This window comes from Macaca mulatta, chromosome 7, assembly GCF_049350105.2.
Source record: "Macaca mulatta isolate MMU2019108-1 chromosome 7, T2T-MMU8v2.0, whole genome shotgun sequence".
Lineage (NCBI taxonomy): Eukaryota > Metazoa > Chordata > Mammalia > Primates > Cercopithecidae > Macaca > Macaca mulatta.
In genome coordinates, this window is record NC_133412.1 from 41,250,936 (window position 1) to 41,269,810 (window position 18,875).

The 18,875-nt window shown below is 50.2% G+C and overlaps 1 protein-coding gene across 17 annotated transcripts in view; it reads right to left on the bottom strand.

Annotated features, from left to right (window-relative positions):
• Positions 1 to 1,692: 1,692 nt before the first annotated feature.
• Positions 1,693 to 18,875, bottom strand: part of DAPK2 (death associated protein kinase 2) — a 140,314-nt gene continuing 123,131 nt past the window's right edge. For 13 of the 17 annotated variants that reach the window (XM_077939550.1, XM_001106327.5, XM_077939560.1 and 10 more), the window contains 3 exons: positions 7,058 to 7,147; positions 6,867 to 6,950; positions 1,693 to 3,263 (listed from right to left, as the gene is read on the bottom strand). In XM_077939550.1, the coding sequence (XP_077795676.1) occupies positions 6,902 to 6,950; positions 7,058 to 7,147 (139 nt within the window). In that variant the 3' untranslated portion in view covers positions 1,693 to 3,263; positions 6,867 to 6,901. Of the gene's footprint in view, positions 3,505 to 6,866; positions 6,951 to 7,057; positions 7,148 to 16,970; positions 18,590 to 18,875 lie in introns of those variants that run through there. The other 4 variants (XM_077939551.1, XM_077939549.1, XM_015142442.3 and 1 more) reach the window with 2 other exon arrangements.

Here is an 18,875-nt window from a genome sequence, read left to right on the forward strand (position 1 = left end):
TGCCCTGGCCCCCCGCGGTGCTCATCCTCACACCTGCGGCCGCAGCAGTCTGCTAGCAGAGAGGCCACAGGGACTGGGCCCCTGTCTGGGAGGCGCATGGGTGCCTGGCTTCTGGCTGCTGGTCCTCAAAGTCATCCTCAAAGGATTGTACATCCTCAAAGGCCCCCCTCGGCCCACTGCCTGGCCCTGTGCTTCCCAAGGGCTTCTGGGAAACACAGCAGGTGCCATCCAACACGAGAAAGCTGGGCTAAGAGGACTGAGTCAGCAGGGCTTTGTATAACCTGGATGAGAAGAGGGCCAGGAGGAGATATGAGCATGATGGAGTCCTGGTTTCCCAGGGCTTAGAGAACGTGGACCCCTTTAGGACAGGGTCTGTGTCTGTCCTGCTCTGTTCCAACCTAGCATCTAGAACAGTGCCAAGCATACAGCAGGAGCCCAATAAATACTGGTTCCCTGACTGCCTTGCAGCCTGTGGGGGTAGGCTGCTGAGATGCCCCCATCCAGGGGCAGTGTCCTTTACTGTGAAAGATGGGTAGAAGCAAGTGTGTCAATTTATTCCTTTTCCAAGAATGAAGGATGTGGCAAGCAACAGTCAAGAATAGATGAGACTCGTTAACAATGAGGCAAAGCGAATGGTTCATCCTTTCCTGAAAGGTACACCGCAGTTTATCAGCTGAAGAAATGAGCACTGTTACTAGGCGCCAGAAAGTCTGGGCTTTCATCAGATATTTTTCACAAATTTGTTGCGTGAAGCACTAGTCACTTCCTCTCTCTAGGCATCGGTTTCCTCTTCAGTGAAACGTAGGGGTTGGGCTAGACAAGTTGTCAAAGGCTAACTTTCTGATCAAGACTGGGTTCGTCAAAGGTCTTCCCTGCTCTCCTTCCTAGCAGGAGGGCAGTCCCCCACCCCATTACCATAACTGACTTCCTAGGAGCTCCCAGTGAGCCCTGTTCCAGAACATGCCCTGCTGATTTATGTAACCAACCACAGCCAAGAGCCCCTTGCAGGCCCAGGGCCCTTGCCCACAGTCGGCAGTTCTTGGCCTCTGCTATCCTTCCAGGGTGGAGGGAGGCGCAGGACTGTTTCTACCTGAGATCTGGGGAAGCTCGAGAAGTCCAGGTCAGCTGCTAAGCTTTCTGCAACCAGCTTGTGGGCTCACTCCATCTCTGGCAGGACACTTTTGTGAAACTAGGTTGCCTTGCTGTTCCTGTGGGGCCATTTTGCTCTGGACCCATCCACTGTCTGCTGACAAAGGGAACTGGGACCTCCTTCCCCAGGACCGTTTCCTTTTAGTAATAGTTTTCCCCTCTCTCCTCCCTGGCTCACTTCCTCAGCTCAGTTTCCTCACCTTCTAAAACTTCTCTTTCAGCCTCTTCCCATGTACTTTCCCAGCCTCCTGGCCTCGCCCTGACTGTATTTCTGACTTCCATGGATCATCTCTTGAGTCTGCTCAGCAACGCCATTCTTGTGGCCTGAGAAACAGGGCCCACATTTCGATGCCATTGAGTGAGCTTCCCTTGCCATTTCCAAGGGCCCAGGTCATCCGTCTCTTTCTCCTCTCCCTTCTCCCCGTGGATCCTTCTTTGCCCTTCTCCACCCACATCGTTAGGGATTCTCCTGCCCCCATCTTGGCTGTAGTTGGCAGGTGTATATTTTGCTAGGGCTGCCATAACAAAGTACCACAGACCGAGTAGCTTAAAAGACAGAAGTTTATTTTTTTACAATGTTTGAGGCCAGAGTCTAAGACTGAGGTGTCAGCAGGGTTGGTTTCCTCTGAGCCCCCCTCCTTAGTTTGTTGATGGCTATTCCCCCTCCCACTCCTGGGCCTTCGTGTGGCCTTTCCTGCGTGTCCTAACCTCCCCTTCTTATAAGGACACCAACTATATTGCATTGGGGCCCACACCAGTGAGCTCATTTTAATTTAAGTGCCTTTCTAAAGACCCCATCTCCAAATACAGTGATACTCTGTGGTACCGAGGGTTAAGACTTCAACATAGGAATTTTAGGGAGACACACTCAGCCCCTAACAGCAGGAGTGGTGGCAGTGAGGTAGAGGGAGCATGGGCATGCTCGTCTCTGGCAACCCTTTTTTAAATTTTTTTTGGATATGGTCTCTCTCTGTCACCCAGGCTGGAGTGCAGGGGTGTGATCTCAGCTCACTGCAGCCTCGACCTTCTGGGCTTAAGCAATGCTCTTGCCTCAGCCCCTGGAGTAGCTGGGATGCCAGGTGCTACCACTACACCTGGCTAATTTTTTGTATTTTTTGTAGAGACTGGGTTTTGCCATGTTGCCCAGGGTGGTCTCCAACTCCTGAGCTCAAGCAATTCCCCTGCCTCGGACTGCCAAAGCGCAGGGATGACAGGCATGAGCCACCACTCCCAGTCTCTGGGTGGATTCTCTTGAACTGGACACCTTCCTGTTAGGGAAGCAAGGAGGAGGCAGGCCCACTGCAGGCCTGCGGGGACAGTTCAGGAGGACCTTCTGAGATTCTGTCCACTCAGCACCCCACTGGGTACCCCCCCAGAGTCACAGGCACACGGGCTAAAGGAAATCAGATGGGAGTAGCCCTAAAAGAAGCCGAGCATCAGGTAAACCAGAAGTTTAATAAAAATGAGCAAAATTACAACATGGCGGGCCAGCAATGGGCTGCTTCAGAAGGTCTGAGGTGTTGGTCAGCCTGACGTCCTGGCTTCCGTGGTTCTGGGAGGTCACAGGATTGGTCCCTCACACCCAAGGTTCACTTTCCTCAATCACCCTGTTCCCAGTGGGGAGGACTGTGTCTTCCTGGTGTAATTTTTGGCCAGGCTGGTTCTGAACCCCCTCAGCCTGTGAGGAAGGCTGCCTGAGTCTGACCTTCACCGCGTGATGATGAGGATGTCCTTTATATTGTTTTCCTAAGTCCACACCCCTACCCCAGGCTCTGAGGATGGCAGACAGAGGAAAGCCCATTTTATGGAGAATTAAGAGCTTTGGAAAAGTCGGAGCCTCCTCCACAGGAGACAGCCACAGCTCCCAGGGTCTCCTGGCTTGCCTGCAAGCTCTTCTGAATTCTGTGGGCCCACCTCTCTTGCGAAGTGCTCAGGACACCCGGGTGCTGGTGCTGAGCTAGGTCCAAGAGTCTGCACAGAAGGGAGCGCCGCTGGGCCCAGACTTCCCTGGCAGCCACTGCAGGCCAGGCCAGTTAGGAGGTGCTGCTCCTCCTCCGCGGGTGGAGGGCTTTCCTCCTGGCGATGTCCTCCTCAGTGTCACTCTCACAGTTCCTCTGGAGAAAACAAAGAGAAAGAGGTCCAGGGCAGGAGGATCATGAGATGCCAGGAATGGGGCTGTGCTGGGCAACCTGGGTTGATTCACCTGGGCCAGGGGCCTGCAAGCCAGGGAGGTGGGTGGTGAAAGCAAGCCTGTTGCGCCATCCAGGGGTTGGGGGAGGGGAGGGATCTGAAATGCGGCTAGACCAGCTACTTTGAGGAAGGACACTCCCAGGAGGAAGGAAAGCAGCAGGGCATCTAAGGGAAACCAGACATCAGGAGAGGCCAAATTATAATAAAGAAAATTACATCCAGTTCCCCTTGAGGCTGCCACATAATCAAGGCCACTTGGCTGGGTGGTCTGTGGCTGCTGGGTCTCCTGAGCTTGGCCTAGAGAGACTGGAGGATGGCCATGAGCCACAGGGTCCTCCCCATGCTCCGACAGCCACCATCCCATGCCCCTTCTTCTTTGAGGGGCTGCACCTTTAGCCACCTTGCCGAGCAGTTTTTCCAGGGAAATGACTTCTGAGTTCCATTTTTATAAAAGAGGAAATGAGTCTAAAGTACTGTCTGTCAGCTCCTACATGGCAAACCAGAGCTGAGGCAGCCACCCTGAGGCCAAAATGTCTTTTCATCCAAGTCTTGATAATCTAATGTAATTATTAAAATTATTAAAAGAAGTACTAATCCACAATGACTTCAGTCCTAAAATATCTGTTGTCCAATGTCCAATTCCAGTGCTTTTTTTTTTTTTGAGACAGTTACACTCTTGTTGCTTAGGCTGGAGTGCAATGGCGTGATATCGGCTCACTGCAACCTCCGCCTCCTGGCTCCCAGTTCAAGCAGTTCTCCTGCCTCAGCCTCCTGAGTAGCCGGGATTACAGGCACGTGCCACCACACCCAGCTAATTTTTGTATTTTTAGGAAAGACGGGGTTTCACCATGTTGGCCAGGCTGGTCTCGAACTCCTGACCTCATGATCCACCCGCCTTGGCCTCCCAAAGTGCTGGGATTACAGGCATGAGCCACAGCGCCTGGCCTTTTTTTTTTCTTCTTCTTCTTTTTTTTTTTAAAAGAAAGTCCCTTTGGGAAAACTGTATAACAGATATCTGGGACCCAACCCTTTTCCACTTCTAGGATGAAACTTTGAGCTGATGATGCTTGCTGTTTGAGTAAAAAGAGTACTATTTAAGAATATTTGTACAAGAACAAAAGTTTGGAAAGAAATTGACATTCTTTTTGGCTCGGCGTGGTGGCTCACGCCTGTAATCCCACCATTTTGGGAGGCCGAGGTGGGCGGATCACCTGAGGTCAGGGGTTCGAGACCAGCCCGGCCAACATGGCAAAACCCCATCTCCACTAAAAATACAAAAATTAGTCGGGCATGGTGGTGCAGGCCTGTAATCCCAGCTAATCAGGAGGCTAAGGCAGGAGAATCTCTTGAACCTGGGAGGTGGAGGTCACAGTGAGCTGAGATGGTGCCACTGCACTGCAGCCTGGGAGACAGAGTAAGACTCTGTCTCAAAAAAAAAAAAAAAAAATTGGCATTCTTCTCAATTACTCTGGTCCTCTCTCCCCACAGATCGCATTTGTCAGGGAAGCAGGGCCAGTGGCTCAGCCTGCGAGGCATACCCACCATCTGCCACTCATCCTCCCAGGGCCTCTTCCCCTTCCTCCAGCCTGAGCCAGCTGGAAATCCAAGGTCAAGATCAACTTTAGCCAAATATCCTAGACCAAGCCCGGCTATAACAATAAAAATAACTCAAGCTCTGCCGAATAGCAACTTTTTAGCATGAGTCAGAGCCAAACAGTAAAAAAATAAGCTGGGTGAAGTCTGCTTGTCATTATCAGGGATTCTCAGAGGGACAGTGGTCCAATCCCCTTCACAGGAGATGAGGAAAGCCGCCAGAGCAGGCACAAGGCTTGGCCAAAGCCACACAGTTGTTTGGGGCCTCTGGGCCATAAATCCTCAAGTGCTGGCAAGAGATCACGCTGAAGACAGAATACCCCAGGCTGTGTGGAGGGAGTGGGGACAGCAGGGCTGTCGTGGGTCTAGCCGTGCACCATGAGGCTGTTCAGCCCTCTTATGCACCCACCTCCCAGTCCTTCCCTGAGCAACGCATCCCCTTCTGTCCTGACCCGTGGCATCCCAGACAGTCCTGAGCACCCTATACCACACTCCGTAAGCGGGGGGAAGGGCTGTCCGGGGAACCCCTACCGACTGCATTTTAAAGTCTACAGGAGGATTTTATTTTTTTAATTTTTAAATTTAATTTTCTTTAGAGGTAGGGCCATGCTCTGTTGCCCAGGCTGCAATGCAGTGGCGTGATCATAATTCACTGTAACCTTTAACTCCTGGGCTCAAGTGATCCTCCCACCTCAACTCCCTGAGTAGCTAGGACTATAGGTGTGTGTCGCCATACCCTGCTAATTTTGTTTGTTTGTCTGTTTTGTTTTGTAGAGTCCGGGTCTCACTATGTTGCCTAGGCTGGTCTTTAACTCCTGGACTCAAGTGAACCTCCCGCCTCAGCCACCCAAAGTGCTGGGATTATAGGCACGAACCACTACGGCCAGCCTACAGGAGGGTTTTAAACAACAACAATAATTGCTAACACTTACTGAGCACTTACATACCAGGCTGTAAGAACATGTCATTATTGGCCGGGCACGGTGGCTCATGCCTGTAATCCCAGCACTTTGGGAGGCCAAGGTGGGCAGATCACCTGGGCAGATCACCTGAAGTTGAGAGTTCAAGACCAGCTTGACCAACATGGAGAAACCCTGTCTCTACTAAAAATACAAAATTAGCTGGGTGTGGTGGCGCATGACTGTAATCCCAGCTACTCGAGAGGCTGAGGCAGGAGAATCGCTTGAACCCGGGAGGTGGAGGTTGTGGTGAGCCGAGATTGCACCATTGTACTCCAGCCTGGGCAAGAAGAGTGAAAATCTGTCTTTAAAAAAAAAAAAAAAAAAAAAAAAGAATATGTCATTATTTAACCTTTAGGAACTATTATTAACCTTATTTTACAAATGATGAAATCTCAGCACAGAGAGGTTAAGTAATTTCCTCAAGGTCACACAGTAAGTGGCAGATTTGAATCCTGGCAGTCTGACTCCAGAGGCCACCCTCTTCACCAGTATATTCTGTTATGAGCTACTCCTTTTAAATATATACAAAATGGCAATAAAGCAATCAAATATAAGATCTTGTCTAAATATTATGATGATGGTAATCTGAAGCAAAGCAGAAATGGAAATATGGAAAAGAGAATGTAAAGCTCCCATTCTAAAGCAGCTTTTGGGTTGTGTCAGAAATACGTTTGAGGTTGTCTGTGGTCAGCCGGCAGCAGCGGCCCCTCTGAAGGCCCACCAGGAAAGGATGGGAGATCCTCCAGGAGTTCATGCTGCCGCATCGGCCCTTCCCTCCCGGCACCACCCAGAGGTCCCCACATTCCTCTGAGATCATACTTCAGCCTTCAGGGAAGAGGAGGACTGGGCCAGCAGAACTGGCTGGCAACAGTGAACACCCACCTGCCTTGCGAGGGGAAAGGGAACTCACTCATCCCTGAGCTCCAGGCTACCCCAGAATTCTGCCCAAGAAGAGGGCATGCATTTACCCACCAGGTCCTCATCTGGCCTCAGGTGCACCTTCTTCATCAGCGAGCGGGTGAGGTGGTTGCACAGGGACACGATGCTGAAGGAGAGCTGAGGGAGGCAGAGGAAAGGAACGCCCAGGTGAGAATGTGCACGGAGACCCAGGAGAGCCAGAAACCCCGCCCAGGTCCCCCGGGCCACCCCAGCCCTGGACACACCTTCCACCGCCTGCGGACATACTGCTTCTTGAAATTCTCCAGATTGACCACAGACTCCCTGCGCACCATGGCTTGCTGGTTGTCCACCGGCTGAGAGACAAAGCAGAGCATGGCAGCTGCTGCTGGGCTTCAGACAGCAGCCACCCTCCTCGCCGCAGAACCCCCCACCCACCGCATGCCCACCGCCCTTGGCTTGACCCTGGCATCTCCCCACCAGGCGGGGCACACGGTGGGAGCATCACAGTCAGGGCAACAGCTACACATGTCTCAGCTGTTCAGGAGATGCCTCTCAGCTATTATTACCACAGCCTGACACACAGACAGCCTCGGCTGGAGGCTCAGCAGCTCCTGAAGGGGAACGGCAGGAGGCAGGGGCTTCAGTCACACATCACTTTGGGGAGAGGGTCATTTTACGGCAGTCTGGGATGCCTTCTGGGCACTGGGGCGATTCTGGGCTTAGCAAAACAAATGCCTTGTTGGTAGATAGGGAATTCATACTCCATTAAAAAATAAATGGAAGGAAATAAGGGCTTTGATGAAAGTCAAGAGGTGACAGGATGTGCAGTTGCTTTTCACAGGCTGGCAGTCAAAGCTCAGCTTAAATCTTGACTTCTCCAAGAAGCTTGGGATGGTTTCTCTGAGCCTCAGTTTCCCCATCTGTAATATGGGGATTATAATATGTCACAGGGTTAAGAATTAGATGATCACACATATATAAAGTGCTTAGCCCAGCACCACTCAATACATAGTAAAAAGTTATAGTGAGCTTTCCTGCCTTCTCCATTCCCTCTTCAACTCCCCCCTTTTGTAAAATAAGGTTTTCTTTTTTTTTTTTTTTTTTTTTTTTGAGACGGAGTCTCGCTCTGTCACCCAGGCTGGAGTGCAGTGGCCGGATCTCAGCTCACTGCAAGCTCCGCCTCCCGGTTCACGCCATTCTCCTGCCTCAGCCTCCCGAGTAGCTGGGACTACAGGCGCCTGCCACCTCGCCCGGCTAAGTTTTTGTATTTTTAGTAGAGACGGGGTTTCACTGTGTTAGCCAGGATGGTCTCGATCTCCTGACCTCGTGATCCGCCCGTCTCGGCCTCCCAAAGTGCTGGGATTACAGGCTTGAGCCACCGCGCCCGGCCTAAATAAGGTTTTCTGAAATCAAGAGAGGTTTCAGGGGTTCTGTGAACAAAATGTGCTATATCCATACAAAGGAATATTAGTCAGAAATACTATTCATAAAAAATTGAGTCCAATACATTTTACAACACGGATGAACTTTAAAAACATTATGTTAAATGAAAAAAGCCAGACACAAAAGGCTACCTGCTGTGATTCAATTTAAATAAAATGTCCAGAACAGACATATCCTTAGAAACAAAGCAGATGGGTAGCTGCCAGGGGCCAGGGAAAGGGGAGAACGGGGAATGGCTACTAAAGGGTATGACATTTCTTCCTGGGGTAATGTAAACATTCTGGAATTAGATAGTGATAACGGTTACACAACCTTGTGAGTATACTAAAAACCACTGAATTGTACGTTTTAAAATGGTGAATTTTATGGTATATAAATTATAACTCAAATTTTAAAATTTAGTGTGTATGTACAGACACGCATTTCTTTGGAGGAGCATTGACGGCTTTTATTGAATCTCAAAGGCCCCCATGACCTCAAGAAAATGAACTGCCTAGAATGATTCCAAAGGTCCTGGGCAGCTCTGGTTTTCTCTGTGCTCTGATAGCCTTCCTGCCGCAATGCCTCATTGGGCATCTGGTGAATGCTAAGCGAGCTTGCTTGTTGATTCCCAAGTGCGGGTCTTGTCTCCTGACCATGCTCCGAGCACACCTCCATGCTTGATTTTTCATCATGGCATCAGGCACCAGAAGAAAGCCAGTGCACACTGCCGGCCACACTGCTCTGGAGCTGGCACCCTCTGGCAGGAGGTCCATCCCATGGCAGCCCCTGCCGCCCATCCCCCTGGAAGGCCTTCAAGTATTTCAAAGCCCAATTTCAGACATGATCTCCTCCAAGACAAATTTCAGAAAATCATGTCTCCCTCCCTGACATGAACAAAGCATGTGCTCCTTTATTAAGTCCAGCACCTGTCAGTCAGCCTTGCAGAGGACTCACCCCACTCCTGGAAAATGACTGGAGGGCACAGACTTTCTTCCTGTCTATGTCAGTGCCCCAACCCCAACTCTCCTCCCTACCCGGAACCTACAACAGTGAGTGCTTAATAGTTGTACGGTTAAGTCGTTTCCCTGAGCTGTTGGAGAGACAAGTTGGAATGAAATCCCAGGACCTGGGACCTACTTACTCCCACTGATGAGGGGCCCAGGTCACCTGGTCAGCCCAGTCACACCACTTTGAAAGGGTGTCAGGGCACAAAGGCTCCCCATGGCCCTGCCCAGGAGTCAGCAGGATGTAGAGGTCCAGGGACAGGGGTTGGGGTGACCCGGAGCTGGACGGGGAGTGCATGCCACCTAGAAGTGGATGGGAGATGAGAAACCAGGGGCTATTCACCCTCGAAACTGAAGCACAGTGCTTTGGGCCAAAGAGTGCAGAAGGAAAGACAGGAGGGGAAGGAGAAAGACAAGGAATGGGAAGAGAAAAGGATGAGGCTGCCAGAGGAACCACCAGGCCATGTCCAGTCTTCTAGATCCTGTCTTTAACTGTCACCCACCCACTCTGTGCACCTGCGAGCCCAGCCCTGGGTCTAGTCCCCCCTGGAAGGGAGGCACAAAAGTAGGTGGAGGGTGACAAATCTGTGCTGAAGACCTTGCCTTTTTCCTTCTCCAAGCCTTCCAGTGGCTTCCCCGTGCTCTCTATACATCCCCATGAGCTCATGGAGACCCTCAAGGCCTGCACCCTCCACCCGGATTTTCTACCTCTCTCCTTCCTGTCCATTTGGCTCCCATCACACAGGTCCACTTGCTGGTCTGTGAATCCAAAGTCTCCGGGTCTTTGCCCTTGCTCCCTCCTATATTCACTTTGTCACTTTGTTCAAGTCTTTGCTCAAATGTTATCTCCTCAGGGAAGCCTTCCTTGACCACCCTATATAAAGTAGCAACCCAACTGCCCCCATGACTCACTATGCCGGAGTACTAAATCTTCATTACACGTGGTGCTACCTGATATTCTGTTCTGTATTTATTCACATTCACTCTTCAGTATCCTTGGAGGGTTGGTTCTAGGACTGCCACAGATACGAAAATCTATGGATGCTCAAGTCCCGTATTAGAAAATGGTGTGGTATTTGCATGTAACCTACACATACCCTCCCCTAATGCTTTAAATCTTCTCTAAATTACTTATAATAGCAAATATGATGTAAATGCTATGTAAATAGTTATCACACTGTATTATTTGCATTTATTATTGTAACGTTATCTTTTTTACTTTTTGCACATTTTTGATCTGTGGTTGATTGAATCTGAGGATGTGGAACTTGCAGGTAGGGAGGGCTGACTGCTTGCTTTTTGTTAGTCCTCTCTCCCTCATACCTCCAAGCTCCTAGAATTTCCTTTCCAAGGTGCTTAGCACCCTCCCCAACCCATCAACCGTTTCTAACTGTAACTTCACTGACGTCTGCAATTCTCTTGGGCATGAATGATCTTTGAGCATAACCCTCACAGGGGCACTTGCACCTCTCAAGGAGAGTTTGCTGAGATGGGATTAGTAGACTCTGGAGGAGAAGAGATTTCTTTTTGTCCACTTACTGATTGGCACCCTCACCCAGGGGAGGAAGAGCTAAGCCCATGGCTGGAAGGTCAACATGCAGGTGTGGGGGATCTCGTTAATGAGAATCCCACCCGCCTCCTGGTCAAGCAGTGCCAGCCACTGAGCAGAGGGGCCCAGCTAAAATGTCAGGTGAGATCATCTTCCCAGAGGCTATTAATGGGAGGTGATGCAATTCTTTTGAGGGCCCTGTTTATAGCTACACACAACAGCACCAACCCTGAGGAGGCGGCCACGGGGCTATCAATCTGTCAGGCTGGCCTTTCCTAATCAATGGGCCTTCCTGGTTGTTAAGAGCCTCACTAAACGCTGATGCTGACATCTCAGCCTGGAAACATGTAAATTCTGCAGCAGAGGTGAAAATTCTGCAGCACAATTGTTCCCAGAGGGAATGTGGCACAAATACTTTTGATTCAAGTGAGGGTGTGAGGGGGAGATGGAACTGTGTCCTGCCTTCTCCTGACCGCCCCTCCCTGCAAACAGAAAGTGCCCGCCTTCCGGCCTTGTGGTCCATCTGTGATACCAGGGAGTCCCGGTGATTCTGACCAGGCTCCTAGGAGTGTGTTTGGTGTCTTGGAAAAATGTCCAAAAGGGAAGCAAAAAGACAGAAAACTGTGGGATAGTCAAGTTTTGTTTATGCAGCTGCAAATGCCTTTGAAAAAGTCCAGTGGGGTGTGCCAGGTCAGTACCAACATCCACAGGCAGGGGCAGGAAGCAGCAGCTGCTGCTAAGGCATGAAAAAGGAATCCTGGCTTTACAGAAGAGGCGACTCCCCCAGCTCCACCCCACACACAACGATTTTCTCTAGATACTAGGCCTCCTTTGGGAACTGCAAGCAGATTGCACCTCCAACCCCCATCTGTGCCATCTCTCCAGCCCCTTACTCCAGTGAAACCAAGGGCACTCTCACACCCACTTCTCTCCTGCCCAGGACCCCTCCCGCTGCCCTTCCCTCAATGGAGTTTTACAGGTGGCACCCCTCCACCCCTTCCCTTCACTGGCTGTTTTGATGGCTGAAGCCTGGGCTCTTCTGCCTTCACCCACCTGTTTTCCCAGGAAAGGAGCACATAGGGCTTGTGGGAGGCTTGAGTCTCTGCCTCCTCCTAAGTGGGAGGGGGAACTGCAGAAAGGCTGTGAGCCTGCAGGCTGTCCCCTACAGTGAACAAGCCAGTGGAAGGAGGCAGAAATGTCCCTTTCCTTGCTTGGCCTGGTCTCACTTTTCTGAGTTAGGTCTCGACATGGATACGCTCTCTTTTTTATTCTTCTTCTATGGGACCATCAGTTTTCTGAGCAATTTTTCTCCCCAGGAAAAGCTCCAAACGTTCTTCCTTTTGTACTGTTATAAAACCCAAGAGACTTGAGAGACATAGCAACCAAATGCCACATGTGGACTGTTTGGATCCTGATTTGAACAAACCAGCTGTAATGGGACACTGTTGGGAGTGGTGGGGACATGTGAGTATGGAGTGGGAATTCAGGTGAGATAAAGGAACTACCGCTGATTTTGTCAGGTGTGATAATGGCACGGGGTTATATTAAAAAGAAAGTCCTGGCTGGGTGCAGTGGCTCATGCTTGTAATCCCAGTACTTTGGGAGGCCGAGGCAGGCAGATCACCTGAGGTCAGGAGTTCAAGACTAGCCTGGCCAACATGGTGAAATCCCATCTCTACTAAAAATACAAAAACTAGCCAGGTGTGGTGGTGGGTGCCTGTAATCTAAGCTACTCGGGAGGCTGAGGCAGGAGAAGAATTGCTTGAACCTGGGAGGTGGAGGTTGCAGTGAGCCAAGATAGCGCCATTACACTCCAGCCTAGGCGACAAGAGTGAACCTCTGTCTCAAAAAAAAAAAAAAAAAAAAAAAAAAAAAAACAGAAGAAGAAGAAGAAGAAGAAAATCCTTAGCAGAGATTTATGCTGGAGAATTTATGAGTTACATAAGTCTGAAGTTTGCTTTAAAATACCCCAGAAGAAAAGTAATGGGAGAGATGAATGAAAGAGGACCCGCATGACTTGATTCTTGCTGGAGCGGGGTCATGGGTCCTGGAATCCACTATCCCATTCCTTGTACTTCTGTGCAAGTTTTGACAATTTTCCTGCTGAGGGGACCATAACAAAAAGTTTAAAACTCTCTTTTAAATCTCTGTCATCTCCCTCTCTTTAATCTCCATTCAACTGTTCCAAGTTCCCAACCCCAGTCTGGGCTCATCCCCCCGCCCTTCCAGATTTCACTCATGCCTTCCTCAAGGGACACAGTTTGGGGGTGGAAGGGGGTGGTCACTGGTGGGGACAGAGTCCCTGGGAAGGCCTCTTTTCTCTGCCACCCGCTTACCCTTTCTCAATCAGAATTCCTCTCTCCTTTGATTCCTAGGAGATGAGGAAGCTCTATTTTATCACTCACCACAGCTTTTCCCATCTAGTTGGCTGGGTCCCCATCTGCCCCAGACACTGAGTCTTTTATTTGAGGTTGTCTTGTCCTTGTCTGTAACCTCCCCGAGCCAGAGCACAATCAGTGTTTGTTCAATGGCACTGGACCCTTCTGCAACGTGAACATGCCCACTGTGGGGTCAAGAATTTCACAGACCAAGGAAAAACGGCATCCAGTTCCACAGACATTTACAGAAAGTTGACAGTAGGGGTGACAGCTGAGCACACAGCCACCTCCAGCATGGGCCGGGCCACCTGTGCTGCGTGATGGAGTGAGGTAGGAAGCCACCATCTTCATGATCACCTGCAGGGGTGGGGAGGGGGCCCATGGGGGAGACTCCGACTCTTTCTGCCATTATTTCTCTGCTCATTCCCTTCACTGCCAGGCTCCCGCAGCTGCAGAATCAAAATTACCAAACCATCACCCCACCTTCTGAGACACAGTCAGGCAAAGCTAGGCTGTGAGCACCTGCCTCACAGCAGGGACAGGCAGCTGCCTTCCCCAAGGGCCAGCTCGCCAGCTTCCTTGAGGATCATTATTCAGGGCAATGTCATACACTCACTTTCCCCTCCCAAACAGCCCAGGATGGTGTTTGAACAGAGCACAGAAGCCGACCTTTCATTTGCAGGCTGGGCTGGACTCAGTGGCTCACGCCTGTAATTCCAGCACTTTGGGAGGCCGAGGTGGGTGGATCACCTGAGGTCAGGAGTTCGAGACCAGCCTGACCAATATGGTGAAACCCCATCTCTACTAAAATACAAAAATTAGCCAGGCGTGGTGGCACACACCTGTAGTTCCAGCTACTCAGGAGACCGAGGCAGGACAATTGCTTGAACCTGGGAGGCAGAGGTTGGAGTGAGCCAAGATCGTGCCACTGCACTCCAGCCTGGACAACACAGTGAGGCTGTACCCCTGCCCCCCCCAAAAAAATCTGCAGTTTAGTGAATTAAAAATCCTCAATGGCAGAGGGGCTGCCCACAGAGCAGCACCCACAAGCCTTCCCTCCTCTAGGCACCAGCGAAACAGTCCACTCCCATAGCCCTTCCCGCCATTGTTAGCCCTCAACACTGTTGTAAAAAATCAGCTGAGGGCATGTGGGGCGCAGAGATAAGCAGGTCCTGTGGCTGCATCCCACAGGACCCCCTGGTTCCCCCAGCATCAGGTTCCGATGCCATGGGAGGATGGGACTTCGGCTGGCCAGGACACAGAAGAAGGTCACGGTCTCCTCTGCTTTCCCCAAAAGACTTGGGGGCATTTCTCAACTCTCTTTGTCTTTAGAAGCTCTTTGTACAGAGAAAGGCCTGTTTATGACACGTCTAAGTGAGAAGCAGTTACAATAACTGGACGTGAGCACAGACAGGACAATCTCACTGCTGTAAGGAAAACCACTTAGAGTTTGGAGTCCAGCTTGGGGCCAACTAAACGGGTGACTCTCAGTGCTGTGTGTAACTGATCACGATTCTAAAATAACCACTTTTCCCTCCCTTTTCCCAATTTCCCCCATTCAAATCATTGCTGATATTTTACTTTTTTACTGTGTTCTATTTTTATTTTTTGAGACAGAGTCTCACTCTGTCACCCAGCCTGGAGTGCGGTGGTGCAATCTTGGCTCACTGCAACCTCCACCTTCCAGGTTCGAGAGATTCTCCTGCCTCAGCCTCCCGAGTGTCCTGAGTAGCTGGCCCTATAGACACCCACCACCACGCCCAGCTAATTTTTATATCTTTAGTAGAGACAGGGTTTCTCCATGTTGGCCAGGCTGGTCTCGCACTCCTGACCTCATTTGATCCACCCACCTCGGCCTCCCAAGGTGCTGGGATTACAGGCGTGAGCCACCACACTGGGCCTGCATTCTATTTTGACCTTCACCAAAGAGCTTGCGCTGTGTTGCCCCATCAGTGGCTTCCTCTCCTTAGAAACCTGGCTGTGTGAAGGTAAAGTTGTGTTAACATGACCAAAGGGACATTTAATATTTGCATTGTCTCAGCACCAAACATGTATACAACTTCCTGTGACCGTGCAGGTAAGACCTTGCAGAGACTGTAGATGGGTCATTTGAACCAATTCTCTTGGGTGGGATGTAGGAAACGGAGCTTTTGTCATCTTTCATTGGTTCCAAGATGTACATTTTTGGATCTCTGAAGTCAGGAGGCATCTCCCAAACGATGGTATCATATTCTTACTGTTGGCCTGGAGAGAAGGCAGGTGCTCCGGAAGAGGACAGTACTGTTTCTGCTAGCCGTCCAGGGCTACCCAGCCTCAGACTGTCAGACGTTACATTCTCTGCTTGATGTTCTTTTGGATCACACTGATTGTACAAATTCAGAAAGCAACCTGCATGAGTACCACCGGCTTGGGACTCCTGTTCTCAGGGGAGGATTTTTCACCCCCACTCAGTGTCAAGGTTGAGACACACAGGTTTCCTTGCTCCCCCTTTCTCATTTACCCTCTCACTGAGGGCATCACAGCTTTATTTGGTGGGGGTAGAGGGAGGTTCCTATTAGACTCCCCATCTTAGGCTTTTTTTCTTAGTGGTCCATAAAATGATGACGCATCTTATCACCATGGTTTCTCATAAGTGATGAAGAAAGTTTCTGTTACAAATATTGTATATGATATTTGAAATGATCCTTCATGTGAATAGAAAAGGAGATAGGATTTTGAAGAAATGGTTTCATGAGATGAAACTTTCCTGTCTTGTCCTAAACCACTTCCTATCTGAGCTGTTCATGAGGCATTCCCTCCCCAGCACCGGGAACCTGCTGGCTTCCCTTGACTTTCGGGATAAAGGCAGAGTTCTTCTACATGGCCAAAGCCCTGCTGGTCCTGCCTGTTCTCTGGTCATTTCCACACTATATTCCATTCTCTCCCCTCCAGCTTTCAATCCTCGCATTCTCAACCTTCCACATCGCCTCTCATCACAGAGCCCTGGCATGGTGGCTCTGTTGGGAAACTTCTCTCTCCCTGGTTGGCTTAGCTGATCTCCGTTCCAGTGTCACTCTTCAGGACACTTCCCCCGACGCTGTCAGACCCCGACGGCAGGCCCCTGCAGCACTACGTGCTTCTCTCCCAGCATAAACACAAGCTGCAGCTCTACCTTTCTGTGATTCTTGATCAATGTTCAAATCCTTCGCTGGACTGAGCACTCCGTGAGGCAGGAATCAGGCCTGTTTTTACTCAACATTGTATCCCCAGAGTCAAGCCAGGCAACTGGCAGTTGGTTGATGCCTAAGTATAATTTGTAAATGGATGGATGAATCCAGGTATGAGCTGCCCCCACAAGCAGGCAGTAAACCTCTGGAGCCTGGCGCAGCCAGGGGAAGCAGAAAGAGCAACAGACTTGTCATCAGAAGGCCTCTACTTTTGCCATAATGATGTGACCTTGGGAAAATCCCATCCTCTGTCTGTTTCCTCATCTCTAAATTGGGAATATCATTTAGTCTGCCTGTAAGATAGGGATGTTTTGTGAGGCTGTGAAGACACTTTGAACTATACAAGTTATGCCCCACCCACAAGCTTCTAGCTCAGCAATGGGCTCCTATGCCAAGCTCTGTTGATATGAGTTGGTTGACTGTCCCCTTCCCCAGAAAAAGGGAGATGAGATCTTATCATCCTTGGGGAGGGGTGCTCAAAGCTTTGGGTCATGAAAGGACCATGTGGCCTTGTGCTTCCTCATCTTTACATTCGCCCTTTTCAAAAACCCTCATGGAATTTCTTAGGCCTTCAAGGCCCAATGGCCTAGGTATATAAGAAAAGGAACCTCCTGTTGAGGACCTTCTGGTCTTTATTCTTGACACAAAGTTGGGGCCATTAGCCAGAAGAGGGAAAAGGGTGGGGAATGGGAAGACTCCTTCTTTCCTTCTCTCCTACTTGCAGACTGGTCTTCAGACAGAGACACGGCTGAGCAGGGACAATGACTGTACCTTCTGGGACAGAGCTCCTGGGACAATCATCTGCAGGTGTATGCATTGCACCTACACCTGGCAGAATGCATGAAGTTGCTTACTTTGCCTCTGGGACCTGGACTTTAATATTAAGGTAGCTATTTACAGCAAAGCCTTACTACTTTCTCCCATATACCTCATCTTAGAGATGGGAATCCTGGGTTTCTGTTTCATCTGTATTGATTAACTATATCATTTTCCCTCTCTGAGTCAATTTTCTCATCAGTTACATGGAAATAATCATAATAATAATAATGCCACCCACCTTCCTATCTCACTGAGTTCTTTTAAGGATCAAGTGAGGTCATTTGTCAGACATAAGTGCACGGTAAGTGAAAAATCAATGCAAACGAAAGGCAATATTATTTTCTCTATGCATTTTAAATCCCTGCTTCTGTAGCAGGAAAGCACCATGCTGACTTAGTTATTCCGAATTAACTCAAATATTACCCAAGATCTAGAGTCCATAAGGTATGTAGGCAGAGAGTGAGATGTGAACAAATCCTTCATCACAAATCAATTCTCAAGCAACTCTCCAGGGCCAGCCATTCTCCCTCTGGAGAAGGGGACCCTGAGGGGTATTCACTCTCTAATTGTTTTAACAGCTTGGCTGCCCTGCCAGCATCCTCCCAGAAAACCAGATTGGTGAGGGGAGGTGCAGAATGAAGAATGAACTGGCACCTCAGCGATTCTGGATTCTGTGGAGAGGGTGGAAGGCTACACTACAGACACACACCCCTGCAGGATAATTCTAGCTGGATGCTGCAGCAGGATGCAGGACAACATGCTTCTGCAAACCTCTTGGAATGCATCACTGACTAGATTCTGGTGATCAGAGCTTCCAGCCGGCCAGAACTTCCTCAGTGCATGATCTGCTGAGCAGCTCTGACAAGGGTTCACTGGTGTCCTGGTGGAATACGGAGCCCAGGCCCTCGGAGCTCCCACTCTCCAGCTGGAAGCTGCCCACCAGCTCCTGGATCCATTGCAGGTCTGCGGAGAACTCCTGCCTCAGAATCTCAAACTGGGTTTGCAGATGGTCCAGTTTCCTGGCCACGCTTCCGAGGCTAGATCCCGTGGCCTGGATGTCTTCTCGCAGCAGCTTCTTCAATGACTCTACCTTGCGGAACTCATACCTGAGCTGGGACAGGTCGTGCCGGGTGCTCTCGTTCTCCTCTCGGTACCAAGCTTCCTTCTCATTGAAGATGGAGACCAGGGCCTCCACATCGTCCTGGATGGTATCGTTGGCCTCCACCAGGGCATGGAATCCCAGGTCCACCCGAGCCACATCTTCCACCACACAGGCAAAACGTTCAAAGTTGACGTAGGAGTTGTTGCGAGGCATGCTTGAGTGGCATTTGAGAGTGTACTCTCTCAGGCGCTTGGTTTTCAGCTGGGTGGGCTCTGTCTTCCGCTCTTCGGGGGCTCTGACTTCTCCTTTTGACTGGTGGGTGTTCAGACAGAAGAACCAGAGTGTTAATTTGCCACCCGCCCCAGAGGGCAGTTCGAGGGGCAAGCAGAAGGCACACACAAGCGGCCTCTGGCATTCATTGCATGCATCAGGGCGGGGAGAACCAGGGCAGGATGAGCAGCCCCACAGACAGTAAGTGAGGTCAAGGAGTGTGGGGCTGCTGCCTGCATGCTCATTCAGGGCAGAGGGGTCCACAGTCATTACAGAGAGCTCCACAGGCATAGCATTTAAGGGGTGCTCATGCAGACAAGCAGGCTGC